The sequence below is a fragment of the Pangasianodon hypophthalmus genome, chromosome 18, assembly GCF_027358585.1.
Source record: "Pangasianodon hypophthalmus isolate fPanHyp1 chromosome 18, fPanHyp1.pri, whole genome shotgun sequence".
NCBI lineage: Eukaryota > Metazoa > Chordata > Actinopteri > Siluriformes > Pangasiidae > Pangasianodon > Pangasianodon hypophthalmus.
Window position 1 is genome coordinate 2791499 of NC_069727.1, and position 27868 is coordinate 2819366.

General features: G+C 41.3%; 1 protein-coding gene across 3 annotated transcripts; it reads left to right on the plus strand.

Annotated features, from left to right (window-relative positions):
• LOC117599542 (aldo-keto reductase family 1 member B1) lies at positions 1–27842 on the plus strand. Of its 3 annotated transcripts, none has more exons than XM_053241750.1 (10): positions 1–277; positions 1423–1590; positions 1730–1846; positions 2791–2868; positions 2941–3063; positions 4689–4795; positions 8573–8654; positions 10378–10461; positions 10552–10634; positions 26966–27842. In XM_053241750.1, the coding sequence occupies exons 1-10, from the start codon at positions 212–214 to the stop codon at positions 27006–27008; spliced, it is 951 nt and encodes a 316-aa protein (XP_053097725.1). In that variant the 5' UTR covers positions 1–211; the 3' UTR covers positions 27009–27842. The 3 variants fall into 3 exon arrangements, with proteins under 3 accessions (XP_053097725.1, XP_034169048.1, XP_053097726.1); XM_034313157.2 differs by lacking the exon at positions 26966–27842 and adding an exon at positions 10728–11593 and having other exon boundaries at positions 2–277; XM_053241751.1 differs by lacking the exons at positions 1–277; positions 1423–1590; positions 1730–1846; ... (4 more) ...; positions 10378–10461; positions 10552–10634 and adding exons at positions 18852–19228; positions 20380–20547; positions 20687–20803; ... (4 more) ...; positions 26617–26700; positions 26791–26873.
• The last annotated feature ends 26 nt before the right edge of the window (positions 27843–27868 follow it).

Consider the following 27868-nt stretch of genomic DNA (forward strand, 5'->3'; position numbering starts at 1 on the left):
CACAAGGTGGCGGTGTTGTGCCTGATGGAGGTTCAGTTCACAGCTCTGTGGATATTTACAGCTGTTCATGCACAGCTAGTCTGCTAGTCTGGTAGATTAGACTCAGCTGACACTTCCTCCTCCTGCACCACTACTAACTAGTTCACTTTAACCAGCTACACTTATTATATTTCCTGATCTAATCCGAGGAGAAAGACTCATCACGTCGAAAATGGCAACTTCAGTGAAACTCTACACCGGAGCAGAAATGCCTCTTGTGGGTCTCGGTACATGGAAGGTAAGAGTCAACATCCAATCCAAAAAATGTCCAGTTTTCTGCATTTCACTGCGAGGAACTTTCACCTGCATCCTTTAAACATGTTTTAAATGTCTAATTCTGTTCAAATGCACTCCATTCTTTCGAGTATAAATTCAGAAACATTTAGATTAGGGTCAAAGTGGGGAAAAACATTATATCACTGTAACCTGTAAACTTTTATATTTAAAAAAAAAACTTTTTAAAATGAATAAATCTTGTACTTAATTATAGATGTGCTCTTATGTAGGACTGCTTTAGTGTAGAATAAAGGGCAAATATTTATACTACTACTACTACTACTAATAATAATAATAATAAATAATAAATAAAATAGATCATTAAAATAAAAAAATTGCTAATATAAAACCACAAAAAGAAGAAAGAAGCAAAAAATATAGAAAATAAAACATTCTCTATTACAATTTATAAAAATTAAAAAAAATTTAATAATATAATAATTATATAGTTAATATTGCATAAAGTATTAAGATAAATTAATTAAGATACAATATTAGTAATCAATATGCAAAGCAGGAAATTGTAGCTTAGAGATAAAAATATTAAAATGAAATGTTTATTAAAGTTTTTTTTTAAATAAACAATTGCGTGTTATATCCAATGATATGACAAACTAGAGAAAAAATAACTTAAAATTAAAAAGTTATATATTGTTAATGTGTGAGATTTTTCTCTTTATGCCGGTTTTTAGTCCTCGTGAAGACTCAACTCGTCGTTGTGTATCTTAAATGGTCAAAAAGAAATATACGTTTATTGTGTGTATATGTTTATACCACAGTCCTTAACTTGTCTTTCTTTTTTCCCTTTCTTTTGCATTTATTTTATCCTTATATCCTTTATTTTTTGATGAATTGTGATTATTCCTTTTTTTTTAAAATTATTAATTCTGTAATAAATCAGTCACAGAGTTAAGGGCATTTTATATGGTCAAAAAGAAGTATATTTTTGTTAAATATATATATATATATAAAATCACAGCCCTTTCATTTTTTTCTGATTACCATGTGTGTAATAAGACTTGGTCATGGTTGTATTATACAATCAGGAAAGTAACCGTGAGCTGATACGTGAGTTAATGTTTATCAACCCCTTGTTCTGTGCTCCAGTCTAAGCCAGGTGAAGTGACTGAAGCTGTGAAAGCCGCCATCGCTGCAGGCTACAGACACCTCGATGGAGCGTACATCTACAAAAACGAGAAGGAGGTCGGAGAGGGCATCCAGACCATGATTAAAGAGGGCGTGGTGAAGAGGGAGGAGCTGTTTGTCGTCAGCAAGGTAGCCCTCACGACCTCTCTACCTGAAAATGCCACTTATATTACAAAACGTTATGACAAATTAGCTTGAGTGAACACAGGTTAAAGATGGCCTCCAGAGAGCGTGGCAGGAAAAGACTTAAACGTTCTTTTCTTCGCAGCTTTGGTGCACCTTTTACCAGAAGTCAGCCGTAAAAGGGGCATGTCAGAAGACTTTAAGTGACCTGCAGCTGGATTACCTGGATCTGTATCTGCTCCACTGGCCAATGGCCTTAAAGGTGGCTTTAAATACTTATACTTATCTATTAAATCTAGGTTAAAGTTATGCAGTTTTATCTCAGCCTCAGCAGCAGTCGTAATAGTAGCAGTAAGAGTAATGGGAGCAGGAGCAGTATTAGGAAAATAGTAGCAGCAGTATTAGTAGTAATGATGGTGGTAGTAGTAATAGCTTTAGTAGTAATGATGTAGTAGTAGCAGTATTAGTAGTAATGATGGAAGTAGTAGTAGTAGCAGTATTGGGAGTAGTAATAGTACTAATGATGGTAGTAGTATTAGTAGTAGCAGCAGCAGCAACAGTATTAATAGTAATAATAATACCAGTAGTAGTAATAATAGCAGTGCAGTCGTAGTAATAGTTGTAGCAGTAACAGTATTAATAGTAATAATAATAACAGTAGTAGTAATAATAGCAGTGTGGTAGTAGTAATAGTAGCAGCACTGATAACAGTAGTAGTAGCAGTATATGGTGTGTCTCGTACATGTTCTTTGAGTGAGTGAGTCCTGGGGGAAATCAGTCCCTAAAAGACTAACCTCTAATCCCTGAGAGATTGACCCAATCCTAACACAATTACATATCTCTTATCTGGCTGATCTGCGCCTCATTATTCTCATTATTCTGATTATTCTCATTATTCTGTTTATTCTGATTACTGACTGGATTAGATCGTTGACGATGTGATGTAGCCCTGGATTTGTCCAACATGAAGTGTGTGAGCTTAAAGATTTATTTAACTTAAAGAAGTTCAGATGATTCATTTAAAAGCAATAAATACTGTATGCTGTATTATAAGTGTATAAACAGTACGATTTGTCATTTTTTTAATACATTAAAAATTGTAATTGTGGGCAGATTGCTGTGGTATAAGAGGAATAAAACACTTCAGACTCCATGACGGATATTTCTCTAGGACTTGTGTTTAAGGACTGTGTTTCCGTCTTTCAGCCTGGACCAGAAGATTTCCCGTTGGATAGTGAAGGTTTTACCATCAATGACGACACCAATTTCCTGGAGACCTGGGAGGTGAGAAGTCGGTTACATAAAAAAATGCTTCCTGTGGCAGCGTCACATCACACACTGATCTTGTTGTTGTAGGGAATGGAAGAGTTGGTGGACGCAGGGCTGGTGAAGGCCATCGGCATCTCCAACTTCAACCGAGAGCAGATTGAAGCCATTCTGAATAAACCAGGCCTCAAATATAAACCTGCCAACAACCAGGTAAAGTCCAGCAGAGATTACAATTGTTGTAAAAGTATCATCTGAAGCTTTTTAAATGCTTTTTGGATGTTTGTCCATGCTAAATTTACTACGCAAAAAATAAAACTCTGTGTGGTGCTGTTACAGGAAAATAATTGACGAGGCAGTGGTGTGATGGAGTTACTGTTACCACCATTTACTAGGGTTATGAATCTCTCTCTTTCATACAAAAACATACGATTCAATTCACTGCTGATCCGTTAACGATTCAATTCACTACTGATCCAGTGCGATTCGATTCACTGCTGATCTGTTAACGATTCGATTCACTGCTGAGCCGTTACAATTCAATTGGATTCAATTCAGTACAGATACAATTAGATTTAATTCACTGCTGATCCAATACGATTACAATTACTACTGATCTGATACAATTCAATTCAGCACAGACACGATTCTATTCAGGCCCGATTTAATACAAGTCCGTTTGGTTAATTTGAAGTTTTTGGGAAAGATTTCAGGACAGGTGAGTTTACACTTTTCCCACAACATGACAAACTGTGTTTTCATGTGTCATGTTTCCTCAGTACTATGAAAAGCTGTGTTGTTGTTTTTTTTTTGTTTTGTTTTATTAACTTGAGTAGAGAAAAAAAGAGAAGCTGGTGAAGCAACAGCTGTTTGGAGTTGAGAACAGGAATTAATTTTTCATGGACGTTCCTTAAAGTCATCTTGCAAATCCTTTTGTTTTTGTATTTTACTCACCCTGGGGTCTCGGTGAACATGTTTTCTTGTGAATCTCCACCGACTTCACTTAAATGGCAGTGACATTGACATTGTTAGCTTGTCCCCTAAGGCTTAATTACAGTGATATATGTACACAGAAAGGTCATCTCGTATTTACTAATCCATGTTTTGCTCATGCCAGCTTTGACGCTCTCGCTTTTGGCTTTTGTCTAAAATGCGTCTGGACGTTGCTGGATTTCACTCACAGCCTGTGCTGCAGGATTGTGTTCTGATGTGATGTGAAACAGAAAAGCTGATGTAAGTCTAATGACTGTGAATCTGTTGTCATATTTGGAATAAAATCAGCACTAAGTTTCCACAGTGAATGCCTGGTGATGGGCTGCAATGAAAAAAGGGTGGGGGAAAAAGAGGCATGCACAGATAATGGCATTAGGGTAGGACTGTGGTCCTAAAACATACACACACTTTGCTATTAGACTGATGTGCTTTTTAATCTCGTGTATCACTTCTACCTTTTAATCTTACTCAAGCACTTTTGGCATGTTACATTCAGCACTGTTCTTCTGTGACACTATTTTCCCATGAGGATTTAATTAATTAATTATTTAATTAATATTCCTTAAAAAACGCATTGTTGATGGCTCATGTTGAGTCAAATGCCTTACAATTTGCATTAATGCTGAAATTTCTTACAGGCTTACGTTACAAAATGTTTGCAGTTTAATATTTGTTTTGCACTTTAAGGACAGAAATATTGGGCTTGTTGGTATCTATTATTGAATAAACCTGGAAAATTAGCAAAAATATTTCTTTTCAGGTTCTGTATCACATGCAGTCAGATGCAACGTAACGCATGAGTCTTCATTTATCTCATCTCATATGGTCACGTTTATTTTCTGCAGATCGAGTGCCACCCGTACCTGACACAGGACAAACTGATCGCCTTCTGTCAGTCGAAGGGGATTACAGTGACCGCGTACAGCCCTCTGGGTTCCCCTGATAGACCATGGTGAGAGATTTTACACGACAGCTCATCACAGGAACTGTAGGACTGTTCGTCTGACCAATTCTTATGATCTTTCTCAAATAACTGCAGAAAAAGTGCTTGCGAAAAATATCAAGTCAAGTCAAGTGGAGTTTATTGTCATTTCAACCATATACAGCCAGTTAGTACATAATGAAACGAAACAACGTTTCTCCAGGACCAAGGTGCTACATAAGACAAACACAGAACAACACAGAACTACTGTAATGATGAGTCAACAGAGTGAGGATCCATTTGCACCTTTTAATAAAAGGTAAACACAATTGTACAGGCATGGTCGAGCAACAGCAAACAGGGTAATCAGAGGGGAGACAAAGGCAGAGTAATCAGACAGGCGGATGATCGGGGCAGGCAGCAACCTAGAAACGAGAAAAAAACAGTCCAGGGTCAAATGCAGTAATCCAATAAAGAAGGTAGTAACGCTCAGAAATGTCAGCCGGGGCAAAACAAGACTTCGCAAAGAGTGAGTGTGAGACAAGGGATTAAGTAGTTTAATGGAGTGGAGTTTAGACGATCAGAGGGAACCACAGAGGCTGGATTTGTTACAGAGCCCCCTCCCTGCGAGCGGCTCCTGACGTGAGAAGGCAAACGACGCGAGGACGAGGGGCCGGTTTATCCGGATGGGTCCTGTGGAAGTCAGTGGTAAGTGATGGGTCAAGAATGTCCTTGGCATCGACCCAGGACCTCTCCTCCGGTCCATACCCCTCCCAGTCCACAAGATTATTGCAGAACTCCTCCCCGGCGCCAAGAGTTTAAGATCTCCTGAACCTGATATGCCTCCTCACCGTCGATGATGAGAGGAGGGGGTCCCTGGTTCTGACCCACGATCCCGGGACATACTCAGGGTTGAGACGTCGATGGCAATCTGCTTATTCCTTCTTTTTCCTGATGGCGCATTAGAGATGAGTATGGGCCTCATTCCAGGTAGTTTCACTCTTCCTGAGCCAGTCATTAATTGCGGGTAAGTCTGTGGGCTCCCCGGACCAGGGAAAGAGAGGTGGTTGGAATCCAAGCACGCATTGGAAGGGTGTAAGTCCAGTGGATGGTTTGCGCAGGGAATTTTGTGCATATTCTGCCCAAAACAGATATCTGCTCCAATCAGCTTGATTGCGGTGACAGTAGGATTTTAGGAAGCGAGTGATTTCTTGATTGAGGCTTTCAGTTTGCCCGTTGGATTCAGGGTGGTAGCCCAAGGTAAGACTTATATTGATGTCGAGGTGTTTGAAGAAAGCTGCCCATACTCGAGAAGTGAACTGAGGGCCTCTGTCCGAGACCATATCTTCGAGGAGTCCATAGAAGCGGAATACATAACTGCACAGAGTCTCTGCTGTTTCTAGGGCTGTGGGTAGTCTGGGTAATGGTATCAGGCGACAGGACTTAGAGAAGCGATCGATGATGGTAAGAATGGTGGTATTGCCTCTGGAGTTGGGAAGGTCGGTAATAAAATCAATGGCGATGTGGGACCAGGGTCTCTGGGGAACAGGTAGAGGCTGGGCAAACCCGCGGGCAATTGTTTAGAGGACTTGGTGGTGTTGCAAGTTACACAGTTCTTAATGTATGCAATGGTGTCAGTGCGAAGTGACGGCCACCAGAATTTGTTGGTGAGAAGTTGGATGGACGCAGTTATTCCAGGGTGTCCGGAGCTGGGGAGGTCATGAACCTGTTGAATAACTCGGTTCCTCAAGGAAAGAGGTACAAAGGTCCTGTTGGGTGGACATTCAGCAGGTATAGGATCTATGCCCTGCGTCTCCGCAATTTCTGTCATGACGTCCCACAGCACAGGTGCCACAATGAGAGTGGAAGGTAAGATGGGATCAGGTGAAAGTGTTGGTATGCGGACTCAAACTGATGAGAAAGCGCATCTGCTTCGGTGTTTTTGGATCCTGGATGATAAGTTACTGTGAACTGAAACCGTGTGAAGAATAGAGCCCACCTGGCCTGTCTGTGATTGAATCTCTTTGCAGTGTGGAGATATTCCAGATTGCGATGGTCAGTGAGAACTGAGAAGGGAAATTTGTCTCCCTCAAGCCAGTGTCGCCACTCCTCAAAGGCCGCCTTCATTGCCAGTAGCTCATGGTTCCCCACATCATAATTCTGTTCCGCTTGGTTAAGCTTGCGAGAGAAGTAGGCACAGGGGAAGAGTTTGGGTGGACTGCCATGACGTTGCAAAAGAACTGCCCCGACACCTGTGCTGGCGTCTATCTTTACTACCTCACACTCAGGATCAGGGTGATGCAATATGGGTGCAGTGGAGATACGTTCCTTGAGGTGGTTAAAGGCTCTGTCAGCTGCTGGTGACCAGGATAAGCGACTTCCCCTCCTCTTAGTCATTGAAGTCAGGGGGGTTGCGATGGAGCTGAAGTCTCTGATGAATCGTCTGTAAAAGTTAGCAAATCCAAGGAACCTCTGCATCTCTTTGACAGTCGTAGGTTGGGGCCAGTTCAAGACGGCTTGCACTTTATGATCATCCATCGCCACTCCCTCAGGACTGACCACATATCCCAGGAACGTGGTAGAAGTCTGGTGAAACTCACATTTCTCTGCTTTAGCATATAACTGGTGCGAGATCAGACTTTGTAGAACAGCTCGGATATGGTTAATGTGTGTTTCAAGAGTCAGAGTAAATGAGAATGTTGTCCATGTAAACGATGACCCATCTACCAAGCATGTCACGGAATACATCGTTTATGAATGCTTGGAAGACTGAGGGACTGTTGACAAGCCTGAACAGCATAACCATGGTACTCATAGTGCCCAGACGTAGTGGAGCCAGCAGAACTAGTGGTAGAGGGTACCAGAACTTGACAGTTACTTCGTTTAGACCTCTGTAATCAATACAAGGCAGAAAACTCCCATCTTTCTTCTTGACAAAGAAGAATCCGGCAGACGCAGGAGACGTAAATGGAACAATGAAGCCCTTAGCTAGTTCCTCCTCTATGTAGGCTTTCATGGATTCAGTCTCTGGTTGTGAAAGAGGAAAGATTCTGCCTTTGGGCAGTGTGGTACCGGGAAGCAGCTCGATGGCACAGTCGCTAGGTCGATGTGGGGGTAGTTGGGTAGCGTTGGACTTGCTGAATGCTTCAGCTAGATCAGCATACTCCGAGGGAAGATTAGCGCCCAAAACAAGACTTTGCAAAGAGTGAGTGTGAGATAGGGGCTTAAGTAGTAACAAGCTGCAGGTGAGCTCGAAATCAGTGCTAGGCACGGGGTGATGGGAAATGGAGTTTAGAAAGAAAAGTCAATATTCGGGTGATGGTGACCTCTGGTGACGATCAGAGGGAACCACAGAGGCTGGATTCGTTGCAACTACAAGGGACTACATAATTTATACATAAAGTGCACAAGTGCAGACAGCACAAGACAGTACAATACTTACTGGGATAGACAATGGGCACAGTAAGTACCAGTGCCGACCAGTGAGAATAGTGCAAAGAATACAATATAAGTACCTGAAATAGTGCAAACATAAGAGTAGCAGCCTATGTACAATATAATAAATATTTTAACAGCATAATGTAATGTGCAAAAACTTGCAAAAAAAATTGCCAAGAGCATGGAGGATGCTCAGTTGTGTGTGTATTTATGTATGTGTGTGTGTTCAACTATAATATGACAATAGCAAGACTTCAGCATCCCTTCTGTTTGCAGGACTACACATCTCTGTGTGGTGTGTAAATGAGTAGTGAAGTGAACTCGGCGTGTATTGAATGAAGGTATATTGCTTATTTTTCTTATGATCAGGGCTAAACCAGATGACCCATCATTGTTGGAGGAACCAAAGATCAAGGCCATTGCTGAGAAGCACAAGAAGACCACCGCTCAGGTAGGAGGACTGGAATAAATAAAATGAACAATTTCATCTAAAGTGGATTTGAAAGAGCTCCAAAAAGCTCATTGTGTCACACGGTTCATGGTCACATGGATTTTTTTTTCCCAGCCAGCTCTCCACTAAAATATAACAACTCGGTATAAATCACAGGGATAGGTGTGTCTTCATGATGCCCTCATGCTCATGACTCTATAAACTCCACGTATGCGACGCACAATTCATTTTGTTTATTGTAAGCGCTTGTTGTAAAGGGCGTGGCCATGTAAGTTGTGCTTGATCATGCATAGGTCACATGACCATAACACAGTCCCGGGCAAAAAAATGGGCCAAGCCCAAAATGGCAAAAATTAAGCTTTTAATGGTCTTAACAACAAATCACTGGTCAGGAAATGAGCAAGAATGAAACAAATGCACTCCTGAGAGCTCCTGTGCCTCCATTTGCTGTTTGTTTGGGGAAAAGCTAGAAACAGGGAAATTCGCTTCTATAGTCTTCTTGTATGCAAAGGTAAAATCGCTATAATGATTAAAATGTTTGATGTAAAATTCAAACTAATATATGTCTGGGTGTATAAAAATTTCAAAAAGCAAACAATGACTAAGCTTTTTTTCTTAAAGTCATTGTTTGCCTATCTGCCACACCTGTTGCAGCACATCAAGGTCCTGATAACAAGCTCATAAACAAGCCAGGATTGATAGAGCAGTGAGACAGCTACAGCATTTGTTTCATTCTTGCTCATTTCCTTTCCTTTCATTTTTTTTTTGCATGGGAGTGTATGCGGGGAAAATTTGTTTTGTGCTTTATTTTCAGTAGAAGGACACTCCAGGAAGCACTTGGGCTTGGTCCTTTTTTTTTGCCCAGGAGTATATAGGAACCTATAGGAACTCAATAACTAAACTTGGTTTGGTTTTGGTATTGGAGGCGATAGAAAAGAGCAAGTGCTTCCTAGAGTGTCTTGATACTGAAAATAAAGCACAAAACAAATTTTCCCCACCTACACTCCTGCGCAAAAGAATGGGCCAAGTCCAAAATGCTAATGGAAAGGAAATTTGCATGAATCAAACAAATGCTGTAGCTATCTCGCTGCTCTATCAATCCTGGCTCGTTTATGAGTTTGTTATCAGGACCTTGATGTGCTGCATCAGGTATGGCAGATAGGCAAACAATGACTAAGCATTTAAGGAAAAGAAAAAAAAAAAAATGTCCCAGATGATATTTTTAAAATTTTATACACCAAGACATGTTAGTGTGAATTTTACATCAAACATTTTAATCATTTTATTCAAAGTCACATGATTTTGATCTATATAGAAGTGGATTTCCCTGTTTCTAGCTTTTCCCCAAACAGTTCACTGCAGCAAAAGTAAACCAGCAAATGGAGGCACAGGAGTCTCAGGAGTGCGTTTGTTTCATTCTTGCTCGTTTCATGACCAATGATTTGTTATTAAGACCATTAAAAGTTTAATATTTTGCCATTTGGGTTTGGCCTATTTTTTTTTCCCAGGACTATACTATACTGTATGTGGGATATTATGTATACGCACAATCTGTAGGGGAAAAAGAAATACTGCCATGACAGATTTAGGTGGAACTAAAATTCCAGAAATACTCTGCTAATAATTATATCACTCAACATCCCCATGTAAAACTAATGCAGTCTGAGTAGGTGTTGAGATTAATAAGTGTCTGGGCAAGAAAACAGCTGTTCTGTATCTCCAGGTCCTGCTCCGCTTCAACGTCCAGAGGAAAGTCATTGTGATCCCGAAGTCTGTTACTCCGTCCCGCATCAAGGAGAACTTCCAGGTAAGCTTTGATGGAAAAGCCTGAAACTCCTTGATGCTGGAAAACGTTCCGACTTATCGTGTTTGAAATTCATTTTATTTACGATGCCAGGTGTTTGACTTTGAACTGAGTGACGATGAAATGAAGACCATTTTAAGCTACAACAGAAACTACAGGGTTTGTCCCATGCAGTGGTGAGTGCTTTATATTATAAACAATATCCATGTGATCTCTGTACATATGACATGAGAATTACGGATGGATAACTTTCCCTTTTTTTTTCCCAGGAGTGTGAAGCACAGATATTATCCGTTTAATGCTGAGTACTGAAAGTGAAGAACGGCACGAAAACCACGGGGTCGATGTACACTTTTCTTTCTTAAATACTAAAGCTGTGATTAACTTCAATACACATCTTCACCGTGGTGATAAGACGACGCAGTGTGATTGTTAAATGCTCACTTATCTTCAACGTAAAAGTTCTCTAATCTTTTAAACTGGGCTAAAACAGCATTAACCTTAACCTTTAGTGCTTTTGTTGCTTTGAATCTCAAAGATTGAAAATAAGAAGACATCATACAATCTAGACTAATATACTGTATATCCAGTATCCTCTTTTGGCATATTAGTGGCCCGTAAAAACATATCCTGAAAGCACTTATTTTTAAATCTGCCATAATTTTTTTCCTTTTTATGTCCCATAATTATTATTAAGTTCACTTCTTATCTGAACAAAAATTTTTGTGAAAGAAATTCAATAGAAATGAAAGGATAAATAGATCAAATCAGATGAAACATTAAGGAAGTGTAATTAATTGATGGCACTGCCCCAGACAAAATAACCTGAAGCATCATTCCACATTTCACTTTATTTTTAACCAAGCACTTGTATGTTAAGAGTAATCTTAATGCACATTTCTGAGAATGATGTATGTGAAATCTGTTTTTGGAGGAACAGATTGGAAAGTTGTCAGTCGTACTCATGTCTGAAATTATTTTTATTATTGACTCCTTATTGTTCTCAAAATTTTTATGTGATTTGGTTTTTCTGAACACTCATGTTTCAGATTTAATCTGATTTCATTCTACCTGGCTACTTTTTAGGCTTTTGGATTGATGAAACATCCAAAATAAAGTTGAAGCTTCAATCATGGTTCTGGTGTTTGTTCTGAAATAAATTAAAAAAAGAACAGCAAAGTGTTGCGCAGTTGTTTCATGCCTTAATGCAAAATCAAAACAGCAGATTATAGACACAATTCTGAAAGAAACACTTCATTTGAATTAAGAGGTATGCATATGCAGTGCTTGTATATAAGTGCTTATATATTTTAATTACATAAACCAGTTTAATGAACATTTTATGAAACAATTTGTTGTTGCATATTAATAATATGAAAGGAAAAGATTCCAAAAAAAAAATCTAAAAATGAAAAAAAAAAATCAATTAATACTAGACATTTAATAAAACAAAACTGATCAACATATACTCTTCATTTGGTAGAAACCCAACACTCCCCATCACCCTGAGTAAAAAACACCATCCATGTTGTGAAGCATGGTGGTGGTAGCATCATTTTGAGGGTTACAGAAGGGCTGGTTTGAGTATTTCGGAAACTGCTTCTCTTGGCAATTTCACACACGGCAGTCTCTAGAGTTTACACAGAATGGTGTGGAAAACAAAACATTGAGTGAGCGACAGTTCTGTGGGTGGAAACACCTTGTTGATTAGACAGGTCAGAGGAAAATTGCCAGATTGGTTTGAGCTGCCAGGAAGGAAATAGTAACTCAAATAATCACTCTTCACAACCATGGTGAGAAGAAAAGCATCTAAGAATGCACAATGGATCAAACCTTGAGGTGGATGAGATACAACAACAGAAGACCACATCAGGTTCCACTCCTATCAGCCAAGAACAAGAATCTGAGGCGATCTTGGGAACAGGCTCATGCAAAGTGGACAGTTGAAGATTAGAAGAAAAAAAATCACCTGGTCTTTTTTCCAGGCTTCAGCTGTCCAGTTTCGATGAGTTCGGTGACTACGGTATATTTGTGTAGATTCATGACATACACTGATCAGCCCTAACTTAAAATTAACTGCCAAATATTGTGTAGGTTCCCCTTGTGCCGCCAAAACAGCTCTAACCCGACGAGGGATGGACTCCACAAGACCTCTGAAAGTATGCTGTGGTATCTGGCACCAAGACTTTAGCAGCAGATCCTTTAAGTCCTGCAAGTTGCAAGGTGGGTCTTCCATGGATCAGACTTGTTTGTCCAGCACATCCCACAGATGCTCGGATTGTGAACTGAGGAGTTTAGAAGCCAAGTCAACACGCCCATGACCCTGTCACCGGTTCACCAGTTGTCTTTCCTTGGACCACTTTTGGTACTCACTAACCACTGCATCCTGGGAACACTCCACAAGGAGGTGCTCTGACCCAGTCGTCTAGCCATCACAATTTGGCTCTTGTCAAAGTTGCTCAGATCCTTACGCTTGCCCATTTTTCCTGCTTACAACACATCAACTTCAAGAACTGACTGTTCACTTGCTGCCTAATATATCCCACCCCTTGACAGGTGCCATTGTAAGGAGATAATCAATCTTATTCACTTCACCTGTCAGTGGTTTTAATGGTATTATCGGTATATAATCCCAATGAAGTAAGTTTCCGTTCCAGGTAGTAACACTACAAAATGGAGAAAAGTTCAAGGGGGGTGAATACTTATGCATATTACTGTAATTGCCTGAGATAAGAATTTGGCGACATCTGCTGGTCAGATGCTGTAACTACAGTAAAGAAAACGAAGCAAAAATGGTGTATTTTTATTTATTTTTTTTTTTTTTACATTTATGTACTAATTTATTTTAAAAAGTGCAGTGTAGTAGAGCAGCAATGAGCCTTAAGTAGTAGGTGAACATTGCTCACAACATCTCTGATATAAAAAAAAAATAATAATAATGCTGTACTGTGATGCTGTACGTTCATGTTTACACTTAGTCACGTGACGGATCTTGATCGTGTACACTGTACGAGAGAAATCCTATCAGCATAATCATGTGACTGCTGCTAACACTGTTCCTCAGTGAGTTTCTGACATCAGAAGCCTAGCTAGCGCTGTTAAACTAGCATCAGCGTGACATTTTTACCTCATTCATTCTCTTCATCAAAAGACGTACATCATGTTAACCTCGGTGTCTGTTTGTTTTTCTGCAGCGACCGTCAGATCACCTGCCCGAAGTGCGACAAACAGTTCCTCAAAACTGATCACTTAAAGAAGCACCTCAACTCCCATGACGGGAAAAGAGACTTCATCTGTGAAAAATGCAACAAGGGCTTCCTCATGAAATACCATCTGACATGCCACCTGAAAATCTGCAAAGGCCCAAAGACAGGCAGAGGAAGGAGAGGAGGAAGACAGGGATCAGGAAGAAGAACCAGGCGAAGAACAGGAAAGAGATTTTAGCACCAGACGAGAGAAAAGAGTGTGACATTGTCATGGTGGGGTTTTCCTCACATAAGACTCTGTAACCTCTCACTGTGATTTTGCGATTTGCTTTCTTTAGTACTTTACACTTTATTTAGTACTTTTTATTCAGTTTACATTCTGTTTTACTTTCTGATGTGCCAAGTTATTTGTACGCTCTGATGTATGGAACAATTCATGAAGATGAAACTTGCTCAGCTCAGAGGATGCCAGTGGTGGTCAGAAAAAACATGTATGCCAGTGGTGGTCAGAAAAAACATGGTTACGTATGTAACCATGGTTCCCCGAGGGAACGAGACGCTGAGTCGAAACGCTATGGGAACCCCTTCAGCGTGACCACGCTCTGAATCACATGTGTAATCAGTCCAATGGATGGGCGAGACGTCACGGGCGGGGTGACGTAGCGACCAGGAAGCTTATAAGCATGTGCGGTGGATACAGCAGCAGCTTTGAGAATGAAGCGTGCGCTTGCAGGGATGCCGGAAGTATGGCACTGAGACGCAGCGTCTCGTTCCCTCGGGGGAACCATGGTTACATACGTAACCTGGAGACGTTCCCCTTCAGGAACTCGAGCTGCGTCGAAATGCTATGGGAACGAGTATGCCCACGCCACCAGACTTACAAATCCCTGCCTAGTGTGGAAGAGCACAGCTAGGGCAAGAGAACAAAAGAGCACAAAGTGGCTCGCATGTTGAGGCCATAGAACCCGAAGAAAGTCAGGGGCACGGACCAACCCGCAGCGTTGCAGATGTCCTGCATAGGGAGACCTGCCAGAAAGGCCTTGGAGGCCACACTTCTAGTGGAGTGAGCCTTGACTCCCGAGGGCGAGGGGAGATCAGAGGAATCGTAGGCCAGACAGATGGCATCCACGACCCCCCGGGCAGCTCTGAGGACGTATGTGTCCAGTGCTCACACTGGACATATACAGTTAAGCCTCTGCTGGTCGGGCTCCCGAAAGGGAGGAGGACAGAAGGCCTGGAGTACGACAGGCCGTGGTGTAGAGGAGGGAACTTTTAGGAATATACCCCGCTCGAGGGTAGGGAAACGCTTTGGCCAGACCGGGCGCAAAGTCTAAAAGGGAGGGCCACTGAGAGGGCCTGTAGATCCCCAACTCTCTCGAGAGAAGGAAGTTTACAGAAAGCCTCCAGCACCACAGCCAGGTCCCACGGAGGGACACGAGATCGTACCGGAGGCATCGGCCTCAGCGCACCACGGAGGAAACATGTAACTAGGGGGTGCCTGCCCATAGACTGACCACTGTGAGGGTCGTGATAGGCCGCAAAGGCCGCCACGTAGACCTTCAAGGTGGAGAGGGTCAACCCTGTGGAGAATCAGACCTGCAGGAACTCCAGCACTGTACCAACTGGGCAGTTAACTGGGTCGAGCTGGTGGTCTCCGCACCAAGAAGTGAAAAATTTCCACTCAGGGCGTACAGTTTCCTCGTTGAGGGAGCTCTGGATTGGAGAATGGTCTCAACAACCTCGGTTGAGAGACTGGAAGCTACGAGTTGTGCCCCCCCCAGAGGTCACACCCACAGCCTCCACAACTCCAGGCAGGGGTGGAAGCCTGCCTGTGAGTGAAGGTGCCTCCTGATGGGGATCTCCCGTGGAACGCCGTCGAGGAGGGAAATCGGGTCCGAGAACCATACTCGGCCCTGCCAGAACGGAGCTACTAACAACAGAAGGACCCCGTCCTGGCGCACTCTCTCCAGAACTCCTGGGAGCAGAGCAATCGGGGGAAAGGCGTACAGACGAAGCCTCTGCCAGGTCTGTACATGGCATCCAGTCCGAGAGGAGCTGGATGAGACAGAGAGAGCCAGAGGGGACAGTGCGATATCTCCTGAGTAGCAAACAGATCCACCTGAGCCCGGCCAAACACTCTCCATATCCGCTTCACCATCTCAGGGTGAAGTCTCCGTTCCCCGGGCCTCGGCCCCTGCCTCGACAGGATGTCTGCTCCCATATTGAGATGCCCAGGGATATAAACTGCTCCCAACAGGAGGAGTTTCCCCTGGGACCACACAAGGATCTGGTGCGCCCGCCTGTAAAGGGGGGCGCTAACGCAGACCTCCCCGGTGGTTGACGTAAGAGACCACCTCTGTGTTGTCGGTGCGCACCAACACATGGCGAACTCTTAGGTCCGGGAGAAAGTGTTTCAAAGCTAGCACCGGGCCCTGAGACAAGAACCAAGGTTCCCTCCACATGTCTAAGGCAAGTAGGCATCGCCGCATGACCTTGATCATGCGAAGCGGGTTTCCCCTCGGGGAGAACCCCTTGGTCTTGAGCCACCACTGTAGGGGTCTCATGTGCAGCAGGCCAAAAAGTATCACGTTGTATGCAGCTGTCCAGCAGTTTCTGGAACTGCTTTACAGTGAGTGACCGGCCTTCTCTGACTCCCGTGACTGCTGTGAGGATCGACCAATCCGAGCAGGAGACAGACGTGCGTGCATCGTGGTCGAATCCCACACCACGCCCAGATAAGTGGTTCTCTGTACTGGAGAAAGCACACTTTTCTTGGCTTTTAGTCTTAACCCCAGCTCTTCATGTGGGCGAGAACGGCATCTCGATGCCGAACCGCCGCCTGCTCCGATTGAGCTAATATCAAACAATCCTTGATATAATTCAGTATGCGGATGTCCTAGAGTCGCAGAGGAGCCAGAGCAGCATCTACACCTCTCGTGAAAGTGCGGGGTGAGAGTGCCAGGCCGAAAGGAAGAACCCGATATTGGTAAGCTTCGCCCCCGAAAGCAAACCTCACAAACTTCCTGTGTTGGGGAAGGACGGAATTTTGGAAGTATGCGTCTTTTGCTCGATCATGACAAACCAGTCCTCGGACCTGATCTGAGACACGCCTTGTTTGATTGTGAGCATCCTGAACTTCAGTCGCATGACTGAGCGGTTCAATTGACGCGGATCTAAAATGGGACGCAACCCTCCATCCTTCGTTGGAACGACGAAGTACCAGCTGTAGAACCTGGACTCTCTTTTGTGAGGAGGGACCACCTCGATGGCCTCCTTCCTGAAGAGAGTGTTTACTTCTTGTTCCATTACCAGAGCCTGCTTGGGGCCAAGAGAGTGGGAAGAACCCCGGAGAAACGAGGCACTGGAGAACCCAATTGGATTTGGTAGCCTCTCTCTACAGTATGCAGGACCCATTGAGACACATTTGGCAGAAGTTTCCACGCTGCCAAATAGTCTACTAAGGGAATCAGTCTCTCAAGACTGACCTCTGGTATAATGAGAGCGGCTAGCTCGGTGCCCTGAAGTGGCGGACCGGCAGGGGATGGCCAAAATAGCTGCTCTGGAGACCTCCAAAGAGGTAGCGAGCCTCTCAGTACCGCTATGTTCCTGGGCGGAAACTGAGAGAAGCGCTCGCCGGAGACCGCTGTGCCCTGAAGCACCATGGGTGGCAGGGTTGGCAGATCGATCTCCTGAGGGCACTGAGGAGAGACAGGCACCGTATGATGAGGTGTACACCGCTCTTCCCCAGCGGGGCCTGCCCTCAGAAGTCCTGGGCCACCAGCGTCAGGATTTCTTGGCCGAGGTCTTTTTAGAGAGAAGAACGGTCCGCAGATCTGGCTTCGCCTTAGAAGACCCCGGCCTTGTTTTTGTGCCTCCTGGTATGAGGCACTGGTACACGGAGGAATGATCTCCTGAGTCTAGAAAAGCCTCCCCCACGACCTCGACACCTCGGTGTGGAGGTCGGGGAAGAAAGGTAGGCTCCGGTGTGGAGGTGGCGGCTCCTCAAAGAGTGCCTTCCGGGAGCGAAGCACACGCAGCGGCAAACGAACGCAATGCGGGCTCCGCTCTTAAGCAGACAACGCACAGACCATGTGTATCCCCACCCGTAATATAGCGCGAGCAGGGAGAAACACACCGCCTAAAATGCTGCCTGTTCTCGCCTCATGTTTCATCTTTTCGCGAGCTTTAGGCATGCCGCGGCGAAAGCGAAACCACATAAAAGGACCAGTGGATCTGGCGGATGAGGAAGAAGAAAGGGACTCGCCCCTCTCCATTGCCTCCACCAAATCCATTTGCGACCCCCACGAGTGTAACCGCCACTCTGCCTCGGCAGAAGTGGGGCCAACACCGCAAGGAACACTGGTGAAGGCTCCCTCCTCAAAGAGAGCCTTCCGGGAGCGAAGCGCACGCAGTGGCAAACGCCCGCAATGCCGGCAGCCGGCTCCGCATGCTTTGCTCCCAAGCAGGCAACGCACAGGCTGTGTGTATGCCCACCCATAATATAGCACGGGAAGAGAGGAACACACAGCCTAAAATGCTGCCCGCTCTCGCCCTCATGTTTTGTCTTTTTGGCATAATGCTTTGAGAGACAAACAATACAAAATCAGACTGACACACACACACAGAGCGCTTGCTGAATGACAGAAAGCTGCCGCTGTATCCACCGCGCGTGCTTTTAAGCTTCCTGGTCGCTATGTGACCCCGCCCGTGACGTCTCGCCCATCCATTGGACTGATTACACATGTGATTCAGAGCGCGGTCACGCTGAAGGCGTTCCCATAGCGTTTCGATTTCCATTCTGTTACATTCTGAACATTTCCATTCTGTTACATTGTATAAACACAACAAAAGTATTTAAATTAGGCTTTTAATTAATGATGATTATTATTGGATGCTTCTGTGTCTGTCAATTATTGAAGAAGTTCTTCTTCTTTGTTTTCTTTAAATGGCAATAAGTTGAAAAAGACGGCTCTTATTGGTGAGCCGAGTCAAATGATCTGACTCACTCAAAAAGAGCTGGAGGACACATAGAAGGCAAAGAAAGAGTTAAGGAAACAATTTCATAGTTGTGCAAAGAAGAACAATCACATGGTGGAAATATCGCACAGTTCATCCTGTTTAGAAAAGATTGGCAATGGGCCGTTTGGGAGCTGAAGGAGTCGACTCCTATTGGTGAGCCGAGTCAAATGATCTGACTCACCTAAAAAGTGGAATGTTCATACAAACGTAGAGAAAGATTTCACTAAAGAATTTCACTCATAGTTAGACCAAAAGAACAATTACTGTTCACGGACGTTCACTTTCCAATCCACAAGGTGGCGGTGTTGTGCCTGATAGAGGTTCAGTTCTGTGGATATTTACAGCTGTTCACGCACTTAGTCTGCTACTCTAGTAGATTAGACTCAGCTGACACTTGCTTTTCCTGGACCTCACTTTAACCAGCTACACTTATTATATTTCCTGATCTAATCCAAGGAGAAAGACTCATCACGTCGAAAATGGCAACTTCAGTGAAACTCTACACCGGAGCAGAAATGCCTCTTGTGGGTCTCGGTACATGGAAGGTAAGAGTCAACTTCCAATCCAAAAAATGTCCAGTTTTCTGCATTTCACTGCGAGGAACTTTCACCTGCATCCTTTAAACATGTTTTAAATGTCTAATTCTGTTCAAATGCACTCCATTCTTTCGAGTATAAATTCAGAAACATCTAGATTAGGGTCAAAGTGGGGAAAAACATTATATCACTGTAACCTGTAAACTTTTATATTAAAAAAAAAAACTTTTTAAAATGAATAAATCTTGTACTTAAAATAATTATAGGTGTGCTCTTATGTAGGCCTGCTTTAGTGTAGAATAAAAAGCAAATATTTATACTACTACTACTAATAATAATAATATGCAGTATATAATTAAAGAAAAGCTAAATAAAAAAGATGCATCATTAAAATAAAAAATGCAAATATACAACCACATAAAAGAAGAACGAAGCAAAAAATAGAGAAAATAACACATTTCTCTATTACAAGTTATAAAAATAAAAATAAATAAAATAATTTAATAATAAAATAATCATATAATAATTATATAGTTAATATAAGATAAAGTGTTAAGCTAAATTAATTAAGATACAATATTACTAATCAATGTGTAAAGCAGGGAATTGTAGAAAAAATAAAAAAAAATAAAATGAAATGTTTAACAGAATTTTTTTTATATAAAATAAATAATTGCTCGTTATATTCAATGATATGACAAATGTAAAACTTAAAAAGATATATATTGTTAATTTGTGAGATTTCTCTCTTTATGTCGGTAAATTTTGACTTTTTAGTCCTTGTGAAGACTCGACTCATCGTTGTGTATCTTATATGGTCAAAAATAAATATACATTTATTGCGTGTATATGGTTATACCACAGTCCTTAACTCGTCTTAAATATAAAAATAATAAATATATCCTTTATTTTTTGATGAATTGTGATTATTCCTTTTTTTTTTTTTTTTTTAAATTCTGTAATAAATCAGTCACAGAGTTAAGGGCATTTTATATGGTCAAAAAGAAGTATATTTTTATTGTGTAAGTGTGTATATAAAATATATATATAAAATCACAGCCCTTTCATTTTTTTCTGATTAGCATGTGTTTAATAAGACTTGGTCACGGTTGTATTATACAGTATATGAATGTTTATCAACCCCTTGTTCTCTGCTCCAGTCTAAGCCAGGTGAAGTGACTGAAGCTGTGAAAGCCGCCATCGCTGCAGGCTACAGACACATCGATGGAGCGTTTGTCTACAAAAACGAGAAGGAGGTCGGAGAGGGCATCCAGACCATGATTAAAGAGGGCGTGGTGAAGAGGGAGGAGCTGTTTGTCGTCAGCAAGGTAGCCCTCACGACCTCTCTACCTGAAAATGCCACTTATATTACAAAACGTTATGACAAATTAGCTTGAGTGAACACAGGTTAAAGATGGCCGCCAGAGAGCGTAGCAGGAAAAGACTTAAACGTTCTTTTCTTCGCAGCTTTGGAGCACCTTTCACCAGAAGTCAGCCGTAAAAGGGGCGTGTCAGAAGACTTTAAGTGACCTGCAGCTGGATTACCTGGATCTGTATCTGGTCCACATGCCAGTGGGCTTAAAGGTGGCTTTAAATACTTATACTTATCTATTAAATCTAGGTTAAAGTTATGCAGTTTTATCTCAGCCTCAGCAGCAGTCGTAATAGTAGCAGTAAGAGTAATGGGAGCAGGAGCAGTATTAGGAAAATAGTAGCAGCAGTATTAGTAGTAATGGTGGTGGTAGTAGTAATAGCTTTAGTAGTAATGGTGGTGGTAGTAGTAGCAGTATTAGTAGTAATGGTGGTAGTAGTAGCAGTATTAGTAGAAGTGGTAGCAGCAGTATTAGTAGTAATGATAGTAGTAGTAGCTGTATCAGGAGTAGTACTAATAGTACTAATGATGGTGGTAGTAATGATGGTACTAGTATTAGTAGCAGCAGCAACAGTATTAATAGTAATAATAACAGTAGTAGTAGTAATAGTTGTAACAGTAGCAGTATTAATAGTAATAATAATAAAAGTAGTAGCAGTATTAGTAGTAATGATGGTGGTAGTAATGATGGTAGTAGTATTAGTAGTAGCAGCAGCAGCAACAGTATTAATAGTAATAATAATACCAGTAGTAGTAATAATAGCAGTGCAGTAGTAGTAATAGTTGTAGCAGGAACAGTATTAATAGTAATAATAATAACAGTAGTAGTAATAATAGCAGTGTGGTAGTAGTAATAGTAGCAGCACTGATAACAGTAGTAGTAGCAGTATATGGTGTGTCTCATACATGTTCTTTGAGTGAGTGAGTCCTGGGGGAAATCAGTCCCTAAAAGACTAATCTCTAATCCCTGAGAGATTGGCCCAATCCTAACACGATTACATATCTCTTATCTGGCTGATCTGCGCCTCATTATTCTCATTATTCTCATTATTCTGATTACTGACTGGATTAGATCGTTGACGATGTGATGTAACCCTGGATTTGTCCAACATGAAGTGTGTAAGCTTAAAGGTTATTTAACTTAAAGAAGTTCAGATGATTCATTTAAAAGCAATAAATACTTTATGCTGTATTATAAGTGTATAAACAGTACGATATGTCATTTTTTTAATACATTAAAAATTGTAATTGTGGGCAGATTGCTGTGGTATAAGAGGAATAAAACACTTCAGACTCCATGACAGATATTTCTCTAGGACTTGTATTTAAGGACTATGTTTCTGACTCTCAGCCTGGACCAGAAGATTTCCCGTTGGACAGTGAAGGTTTTGTCATCAGTGATGACACCAATTTCCTGGAGACCTGGGAGGTGAGAAGTCGATTACAGTTTCATAAAAAAATGCTTCCTGAGGCAGAGTCACATCACACACTGATCTTGTTGTTGTAGGGAATGGAAGAGTTGGTGGACGCAGGGCTGGTGAAGGCCATCGGCATCTCCAACTTCAACCGAGAGCAGATTGAAGCCATTCTGAATAAACCAGGCCTCAAATATAAACCTGCCAACAACCAGGTAAAGTCCAGCAGAGATTACAATTGTTGTAAAAGTATCATCTGAAGCTTTTTAAATGCTTTTTGGATGTTTGTCCATGCTAAATTTACTATGCAAAAAATAAAACTCTCAGTTCACGACTGATTCGTTAACGATTCAATTCGCTACTGATCCGTTAACGATTCAATTCGCTACTGATCCGTTAACAATTCAATTCGCTACTGATCCATTAACGATTCAATTCGCTACTGATCCATTAATGATTCAATTCGCTACCGATCAATTAACGATTTGATTCACTACTGTTCCAATAACAATTTGATTCACTGCTGATCCGATTCGATTCAATCCACTGCTGATCCATTAACGATTCGATTCACTGCTGAGCCGATACAATTCAATTCAGCACAGATACGATTCTATTCAGTTTTTCAACACAGGAAAGATTTCAGGAAAGATGAGTTTACACTTTTCCCGCAACATGACAAGCTGTGTGTTCATGTGACATGTTTTCTCAGTACCATGACAAGCTGTGGGTTTTTCTGTTTTTTTTTTTTTTTTGTCTTATTAACTTGAGTAGAGAAAAAAAGAGAAGCTGGTGAAGCAACAGCTGTTTGGAGTTGAGAACAGGAATTAATTTAGTTCCTTAAAGTCATCTTGCAAATCCTTTTGTTTTTGTATTTTACTCACCCTGGGGTCTCGGTGAACGTGTTTTCTTGTGAATCTCCACCGACTTCACTTAAATGGCAGTGACATTGACATTGTTAGCTTGTCCCCTAAGGCTTAATTACAGCGATATATGTACACAGAAAGGTCATCTCGTATTTACTAATCCATGTTTTGCTCATGCCAGCTTTGACGCTCTCGCTTTTGGCTTTTGTCTAAAATGCGTCTGGACATTGCTGGATTTCACTCACAGCTTGTGCAGCAGGATTGTGTTCTGATGTGATGTGAAACAGAAAAGCTGATGTAAGTCTAATGACTGTGAATCTGTTGTCATGTTTGGAATAAAATCAGCACTAAGTTTCCACAGTGAATGCCTGGTGATGGGCTGCAATGAAAAAAGGGTGGGGGAAAAGAGGCATGCACAGATAATGGCATTAGGGTAGGACTGTGGTCCTAAAACACACACACACTTTGCTATTAGACTGATGTGCTTTTTAATCTCGTGTATCACTTCTACCTTTTAATCTTACTCAAGCACTTTTGGCATGTTACATTCAGCACTGTTCTTCTGTGACACTATTTTCCCATGAGGATTTAATTAATTAATTATTTAATTAATATTCCTTAAAAAAAAACACACATTGTTGATGGCTCATGTTGAGTCAAATGCCTTACAATTTGCATTAATGCTGAAATTTCTTACAGGCTTATGTTACAAAATGTTTGCAGTTTAATATTTGTTTTGCACTTTAAGGACAGAAATATTGGGCTTGTTGGTATCTATTATTGAATAAACCTGGAAAATTAGCAAAAATATTTCTTTTCAGGTTCTGTATCACATGCAGTCAGATGCAACGTAACGCATGAGTCTTCATTTATCTCATCTCATATGGTCACGTTTATTTTCTGCAGATCGAGTGCCACCCGTACCTGACGCAGGACAAACTGATCGCCTTCTGTCAGTCGAAGGGGATTACAGTGACCGCGTACAGCCCTCTGGGTTCCCCTGATAGACCATGGTGAGAGATTTTACACGACAGCTCATCACAGGAACTGTAGGTCTGTTCGTCTGACCAATTCTTATGATCTTTCTCAAATAACTGCAGAAAAAGTGCTTGCGAAAAATATCAAGTCAAGTCAAGTGGAGTTTATTGTCATTTCAACCATATACAGCCAGTTAGTACATAATGAAACGAAACAACGTTTCTCCAGGACCAAGGTGCTACATAAGACAAACACAGAACAACACAGAACTACTGTAATGATGAGTCAACAGAGTGAGGATCCATTTGCAGCTTTTAATAAAAGGTAGACACAATTGTACAGGCATGGTCAAGCAACAGCAAACAGGGTAATCAGAGGGGAGACAAAGGCAGAGTAATCAGACAGGCGGATGATCGGGGCAGGCAGCAACCTAGAAACGAGAAAAAAACAGTCCAGGGTCAAATGCAGTAATCCAATAAAGAAGGTAGTATCGCTCAGAAATGTCAGCCAGGGCAAAACAAGACTTTGCAAAGAGTGAGTGTGAGACAAGGGCTTAAGTATAGTGCAAAGCGTACAATATAAGTAGCTGAAATAGTGCAAACATAAGAGTAGCAGCCTATATACAGTATAATAAATATTGTAGCAGCATAATGTAATGTGCAAAAACTTGCAAAAAAAATTGCCAAGAGCATGGAGGATGCTCAGTTGTGTGTGTATTTATGTATGTGTGTGTGTTCAACTATAATATGACAATAGCAAGACTTCAGCATCCCTTCTGTTTGCAGGACTACACATCTCTGTGTGGTGTGTAAATGAGTAGTGAAGTGAACTCGGCGTGTATTGAATGAAGGTATACTGCTTATTTTTTATGATCAGGGCTAAACCAGATGACCCATCATTGTTGGAGGAACCGAAGATCAAGGCCATTGCTGAGAAGCACAAGAAGACCACCGCTCAGGTAGGAGGACTGGAGAAATAAAATGAACAATTTCATCTAAAGTGGATTTGAAAGAGCTCCAAAAAGCTCATTGTGTCACATGGTTCATGGTCACATGGATTTTTTTTCCCACCCACCAGCCAGCTCTCCACTAAAATATAACAACTCGGTATAAATCACAGGGATGGGCGTGTCTTCATGATGCCCTCATGCTCATGACTCTATAAACTCCACGTATGCGACGCACAATTCATTTTGTTTATTGTAAGCGCTTGTTGTAAGGGGCGTGGCCATGTAAGTTGTGCTTGATCATGCATAGGTCACATGACCATAACACAGTCCTGGGCAAAAAAAATGGGCCAAGCCCAAAATGGCAAAAATTAAGCTTTTAATGGTCTTAACAACAAATCACTGGTCAGGAAATGAGCAAGAATGAAACGAATGCACTCCTGAGAGCTCCTGTGCCTCCATTTGCTGTTTGTTTGGGGAAAAGCTAGAAACAGGGAAATTCGCTTCTATAGTCTTCTTGTATGCAAAGGTAAAATCGCTATAATGATTAAAATGTTTGATGTAAAATTCAAACTAATATATGTCTGGGTGTATAAAAATTTCCAAAAAGCAAACAATGACTAAGCTTTTTTTTCTTAAAGTCATTGTTTGCCTATCTGCCACACCTGATGCAGCACATCAAGGTCCTGATAACAAGCTCATAAACACGCCAGGATTGATAGAGCAGTGAGACAGCTACAGCATTTGTTTCATTCTTGCTCATTTCCTTTCCTTTCATTTTTTTTTTGCATGGGAGCGTATGCGAGGAAAATTTGTTTTGTGCTTTATTTTCAGTAGAAGGACACTCCAGGAAGCACTTGGGCTTGGTCCTTTTTTTTTGCCCAGGGGTGTATAGGAACCTATAGGAACCTATAGGAACTCAATAACTAAACTTGGTTTGGTTTTGGTATTGGAGGCGATAGAAAAGAGCAAGTGCTTCCTAGAGTGTCTTTATACTGAAAATAAAGCACAAAACAAATTTTCCCCACATACAGTCCTGCGCAAAAGAATGGACCAAGTCCAAAATGCTAATGGAAAGGAAATTTGCATGAATGAAACAAATGCTGTAGCTATCTCGCTGCTCTATCAATCCTGGCTCATTTATGAGTTTGTTATCAGGACCTTGATGTGCTGCATCAGGTGTGGCAGATAGGCAAACAATGACTAAGCATTTAAGGGGAAAAAAAAAAACGTCCCAGATGATATTTTTAAAATTTTATACACCAAGACATGTTAGTGTGAATTTTACATCAAACATTTTAATCATTTTATTCAAAGTCACATGATTTTATCTATATAGAAGTGGATTTCCCTGTTTCTAGCTTTTCCCCAAACAGTTCACTGCAGCAAAAGTAAACCAGCAAATGGAGGCACAGGAGTCTCAGGAGTGTGTTTGTTTCATTCTTGCTCATTTCATGACCAATGATTTGTTATTAAGACCATTAAAAGTTTAATATTTTGCCATTTCGGCTTGGCCCATTTTTTTTCCCAGGACTATACTATACTGTATATGGGATATTATGTATATTACTTGTGGTTATTTCTACTGCTCATTTTTATGGAAGGTAAAAATACAGTGTAATCTTTGCAGACACGCGCAAGCACAATCTGTAGCGGAAAAATAATACTGCCATGACAGATTTAGGTGGAACTAAAATTCCAGAAATACTCTGCTAATAATTATATTTCTCAACATCCCCATGTAAAACTAATGCAGTCTGAGTAGGTGTTGAGATTAATAAGTGTCTGGGCAAGAAAACAGATGTTCTATACATCTCCAGGTCCTGCTCCGCTTCAGCATCCAGAGGAAAGTCATTGTGATCCCGAAGTCTGTTACTCCGTCCCGCATCAGGGAGAACTTCCAGGTAAGCTTTGATGGAAAAGCCTGAAACTCCTTGATGCTGGAAAACGATCCTACTTATCGTGTTTGAAATTCATTTTATTTACGATGCCAGGTGTTTGACTTTGAACTGAGTGACGATGAAATGAAGACCATTTTAAGCTACAACAGGAACTACAGGGTTTGTCCCATGCAGTGGTGAGTGCTTTATATTATAAACAATATTCATGTGATCTCTGTACATATGACATGAGAATTACGGATGGATAACTTTCCCTTTTTTTTCCCAGGAGTCTGAAGCACAGAGATTATCCGTTTAATGCTGAGTACTGAAAGTGAAGAACGTCACAAAAACCGCGGGGTCGATATACACTTTTCTTTCTTAAATACTAAAGCTGTGATTAACTTCAATACACACCTTCACCGTGGTGATAAGACGACGCAGTGTGATTGTTAAATGCTTACTTATCTTCAACGTAAAAGTTCTCTAATCTTTTAAACTGGGCTAAAACAGCATTAACCTTAACCTTTAGTGCTTTTGTTGCTTTGAATCTCAAAGATTGAAAATAAGAAGACATCATACAATCTAGACTAATATACTGTATATCCAGTATCCACTTTTGGCATATTAGTGGCCCGTAAAAACATATCCTGAAAGCACTTATTTTTAAATCTGCCATAATTTTTTTTTCCTTTTTATGTCCCATAATTATTATTAAGTTCACTTCTGATCTGCACAAAAATTTTTGTGAAAGAAATTCAGTAGAAAAGGATAAATGATTTTTGATATAGATCAAATCAAATGAAACATAAAGGAAGTGTAATTAATTGATGGCACTGCCCCAGACAAAATAACCTGAAGCATCGTTCCACATTTCACTTTATTTTTAACCAAGCGCTTGTATGTTAAGAGTAATCTTAATGCACATTTCTGAGAATGATGTATGTGAAGTCTGTTTTTGGAGGAACAGATTAGAAAGTTGTCAGTCGTACTCATGTCTGAAATTACTTTTATTATTGACTCCTTATTGTTCTCAAAATATTTATGTGATTTGGTTTGTCTCAACACTCCATGTTTCAGATTTAATCTGATTTCATTCTACCTGGCTACTTTTTAGGCTTTTGGATTGATGAAACATCCAAAATAAAGTTGAAGCTTCAATCATGGTTCTGGTGTTTGTTCTGAAATAAAT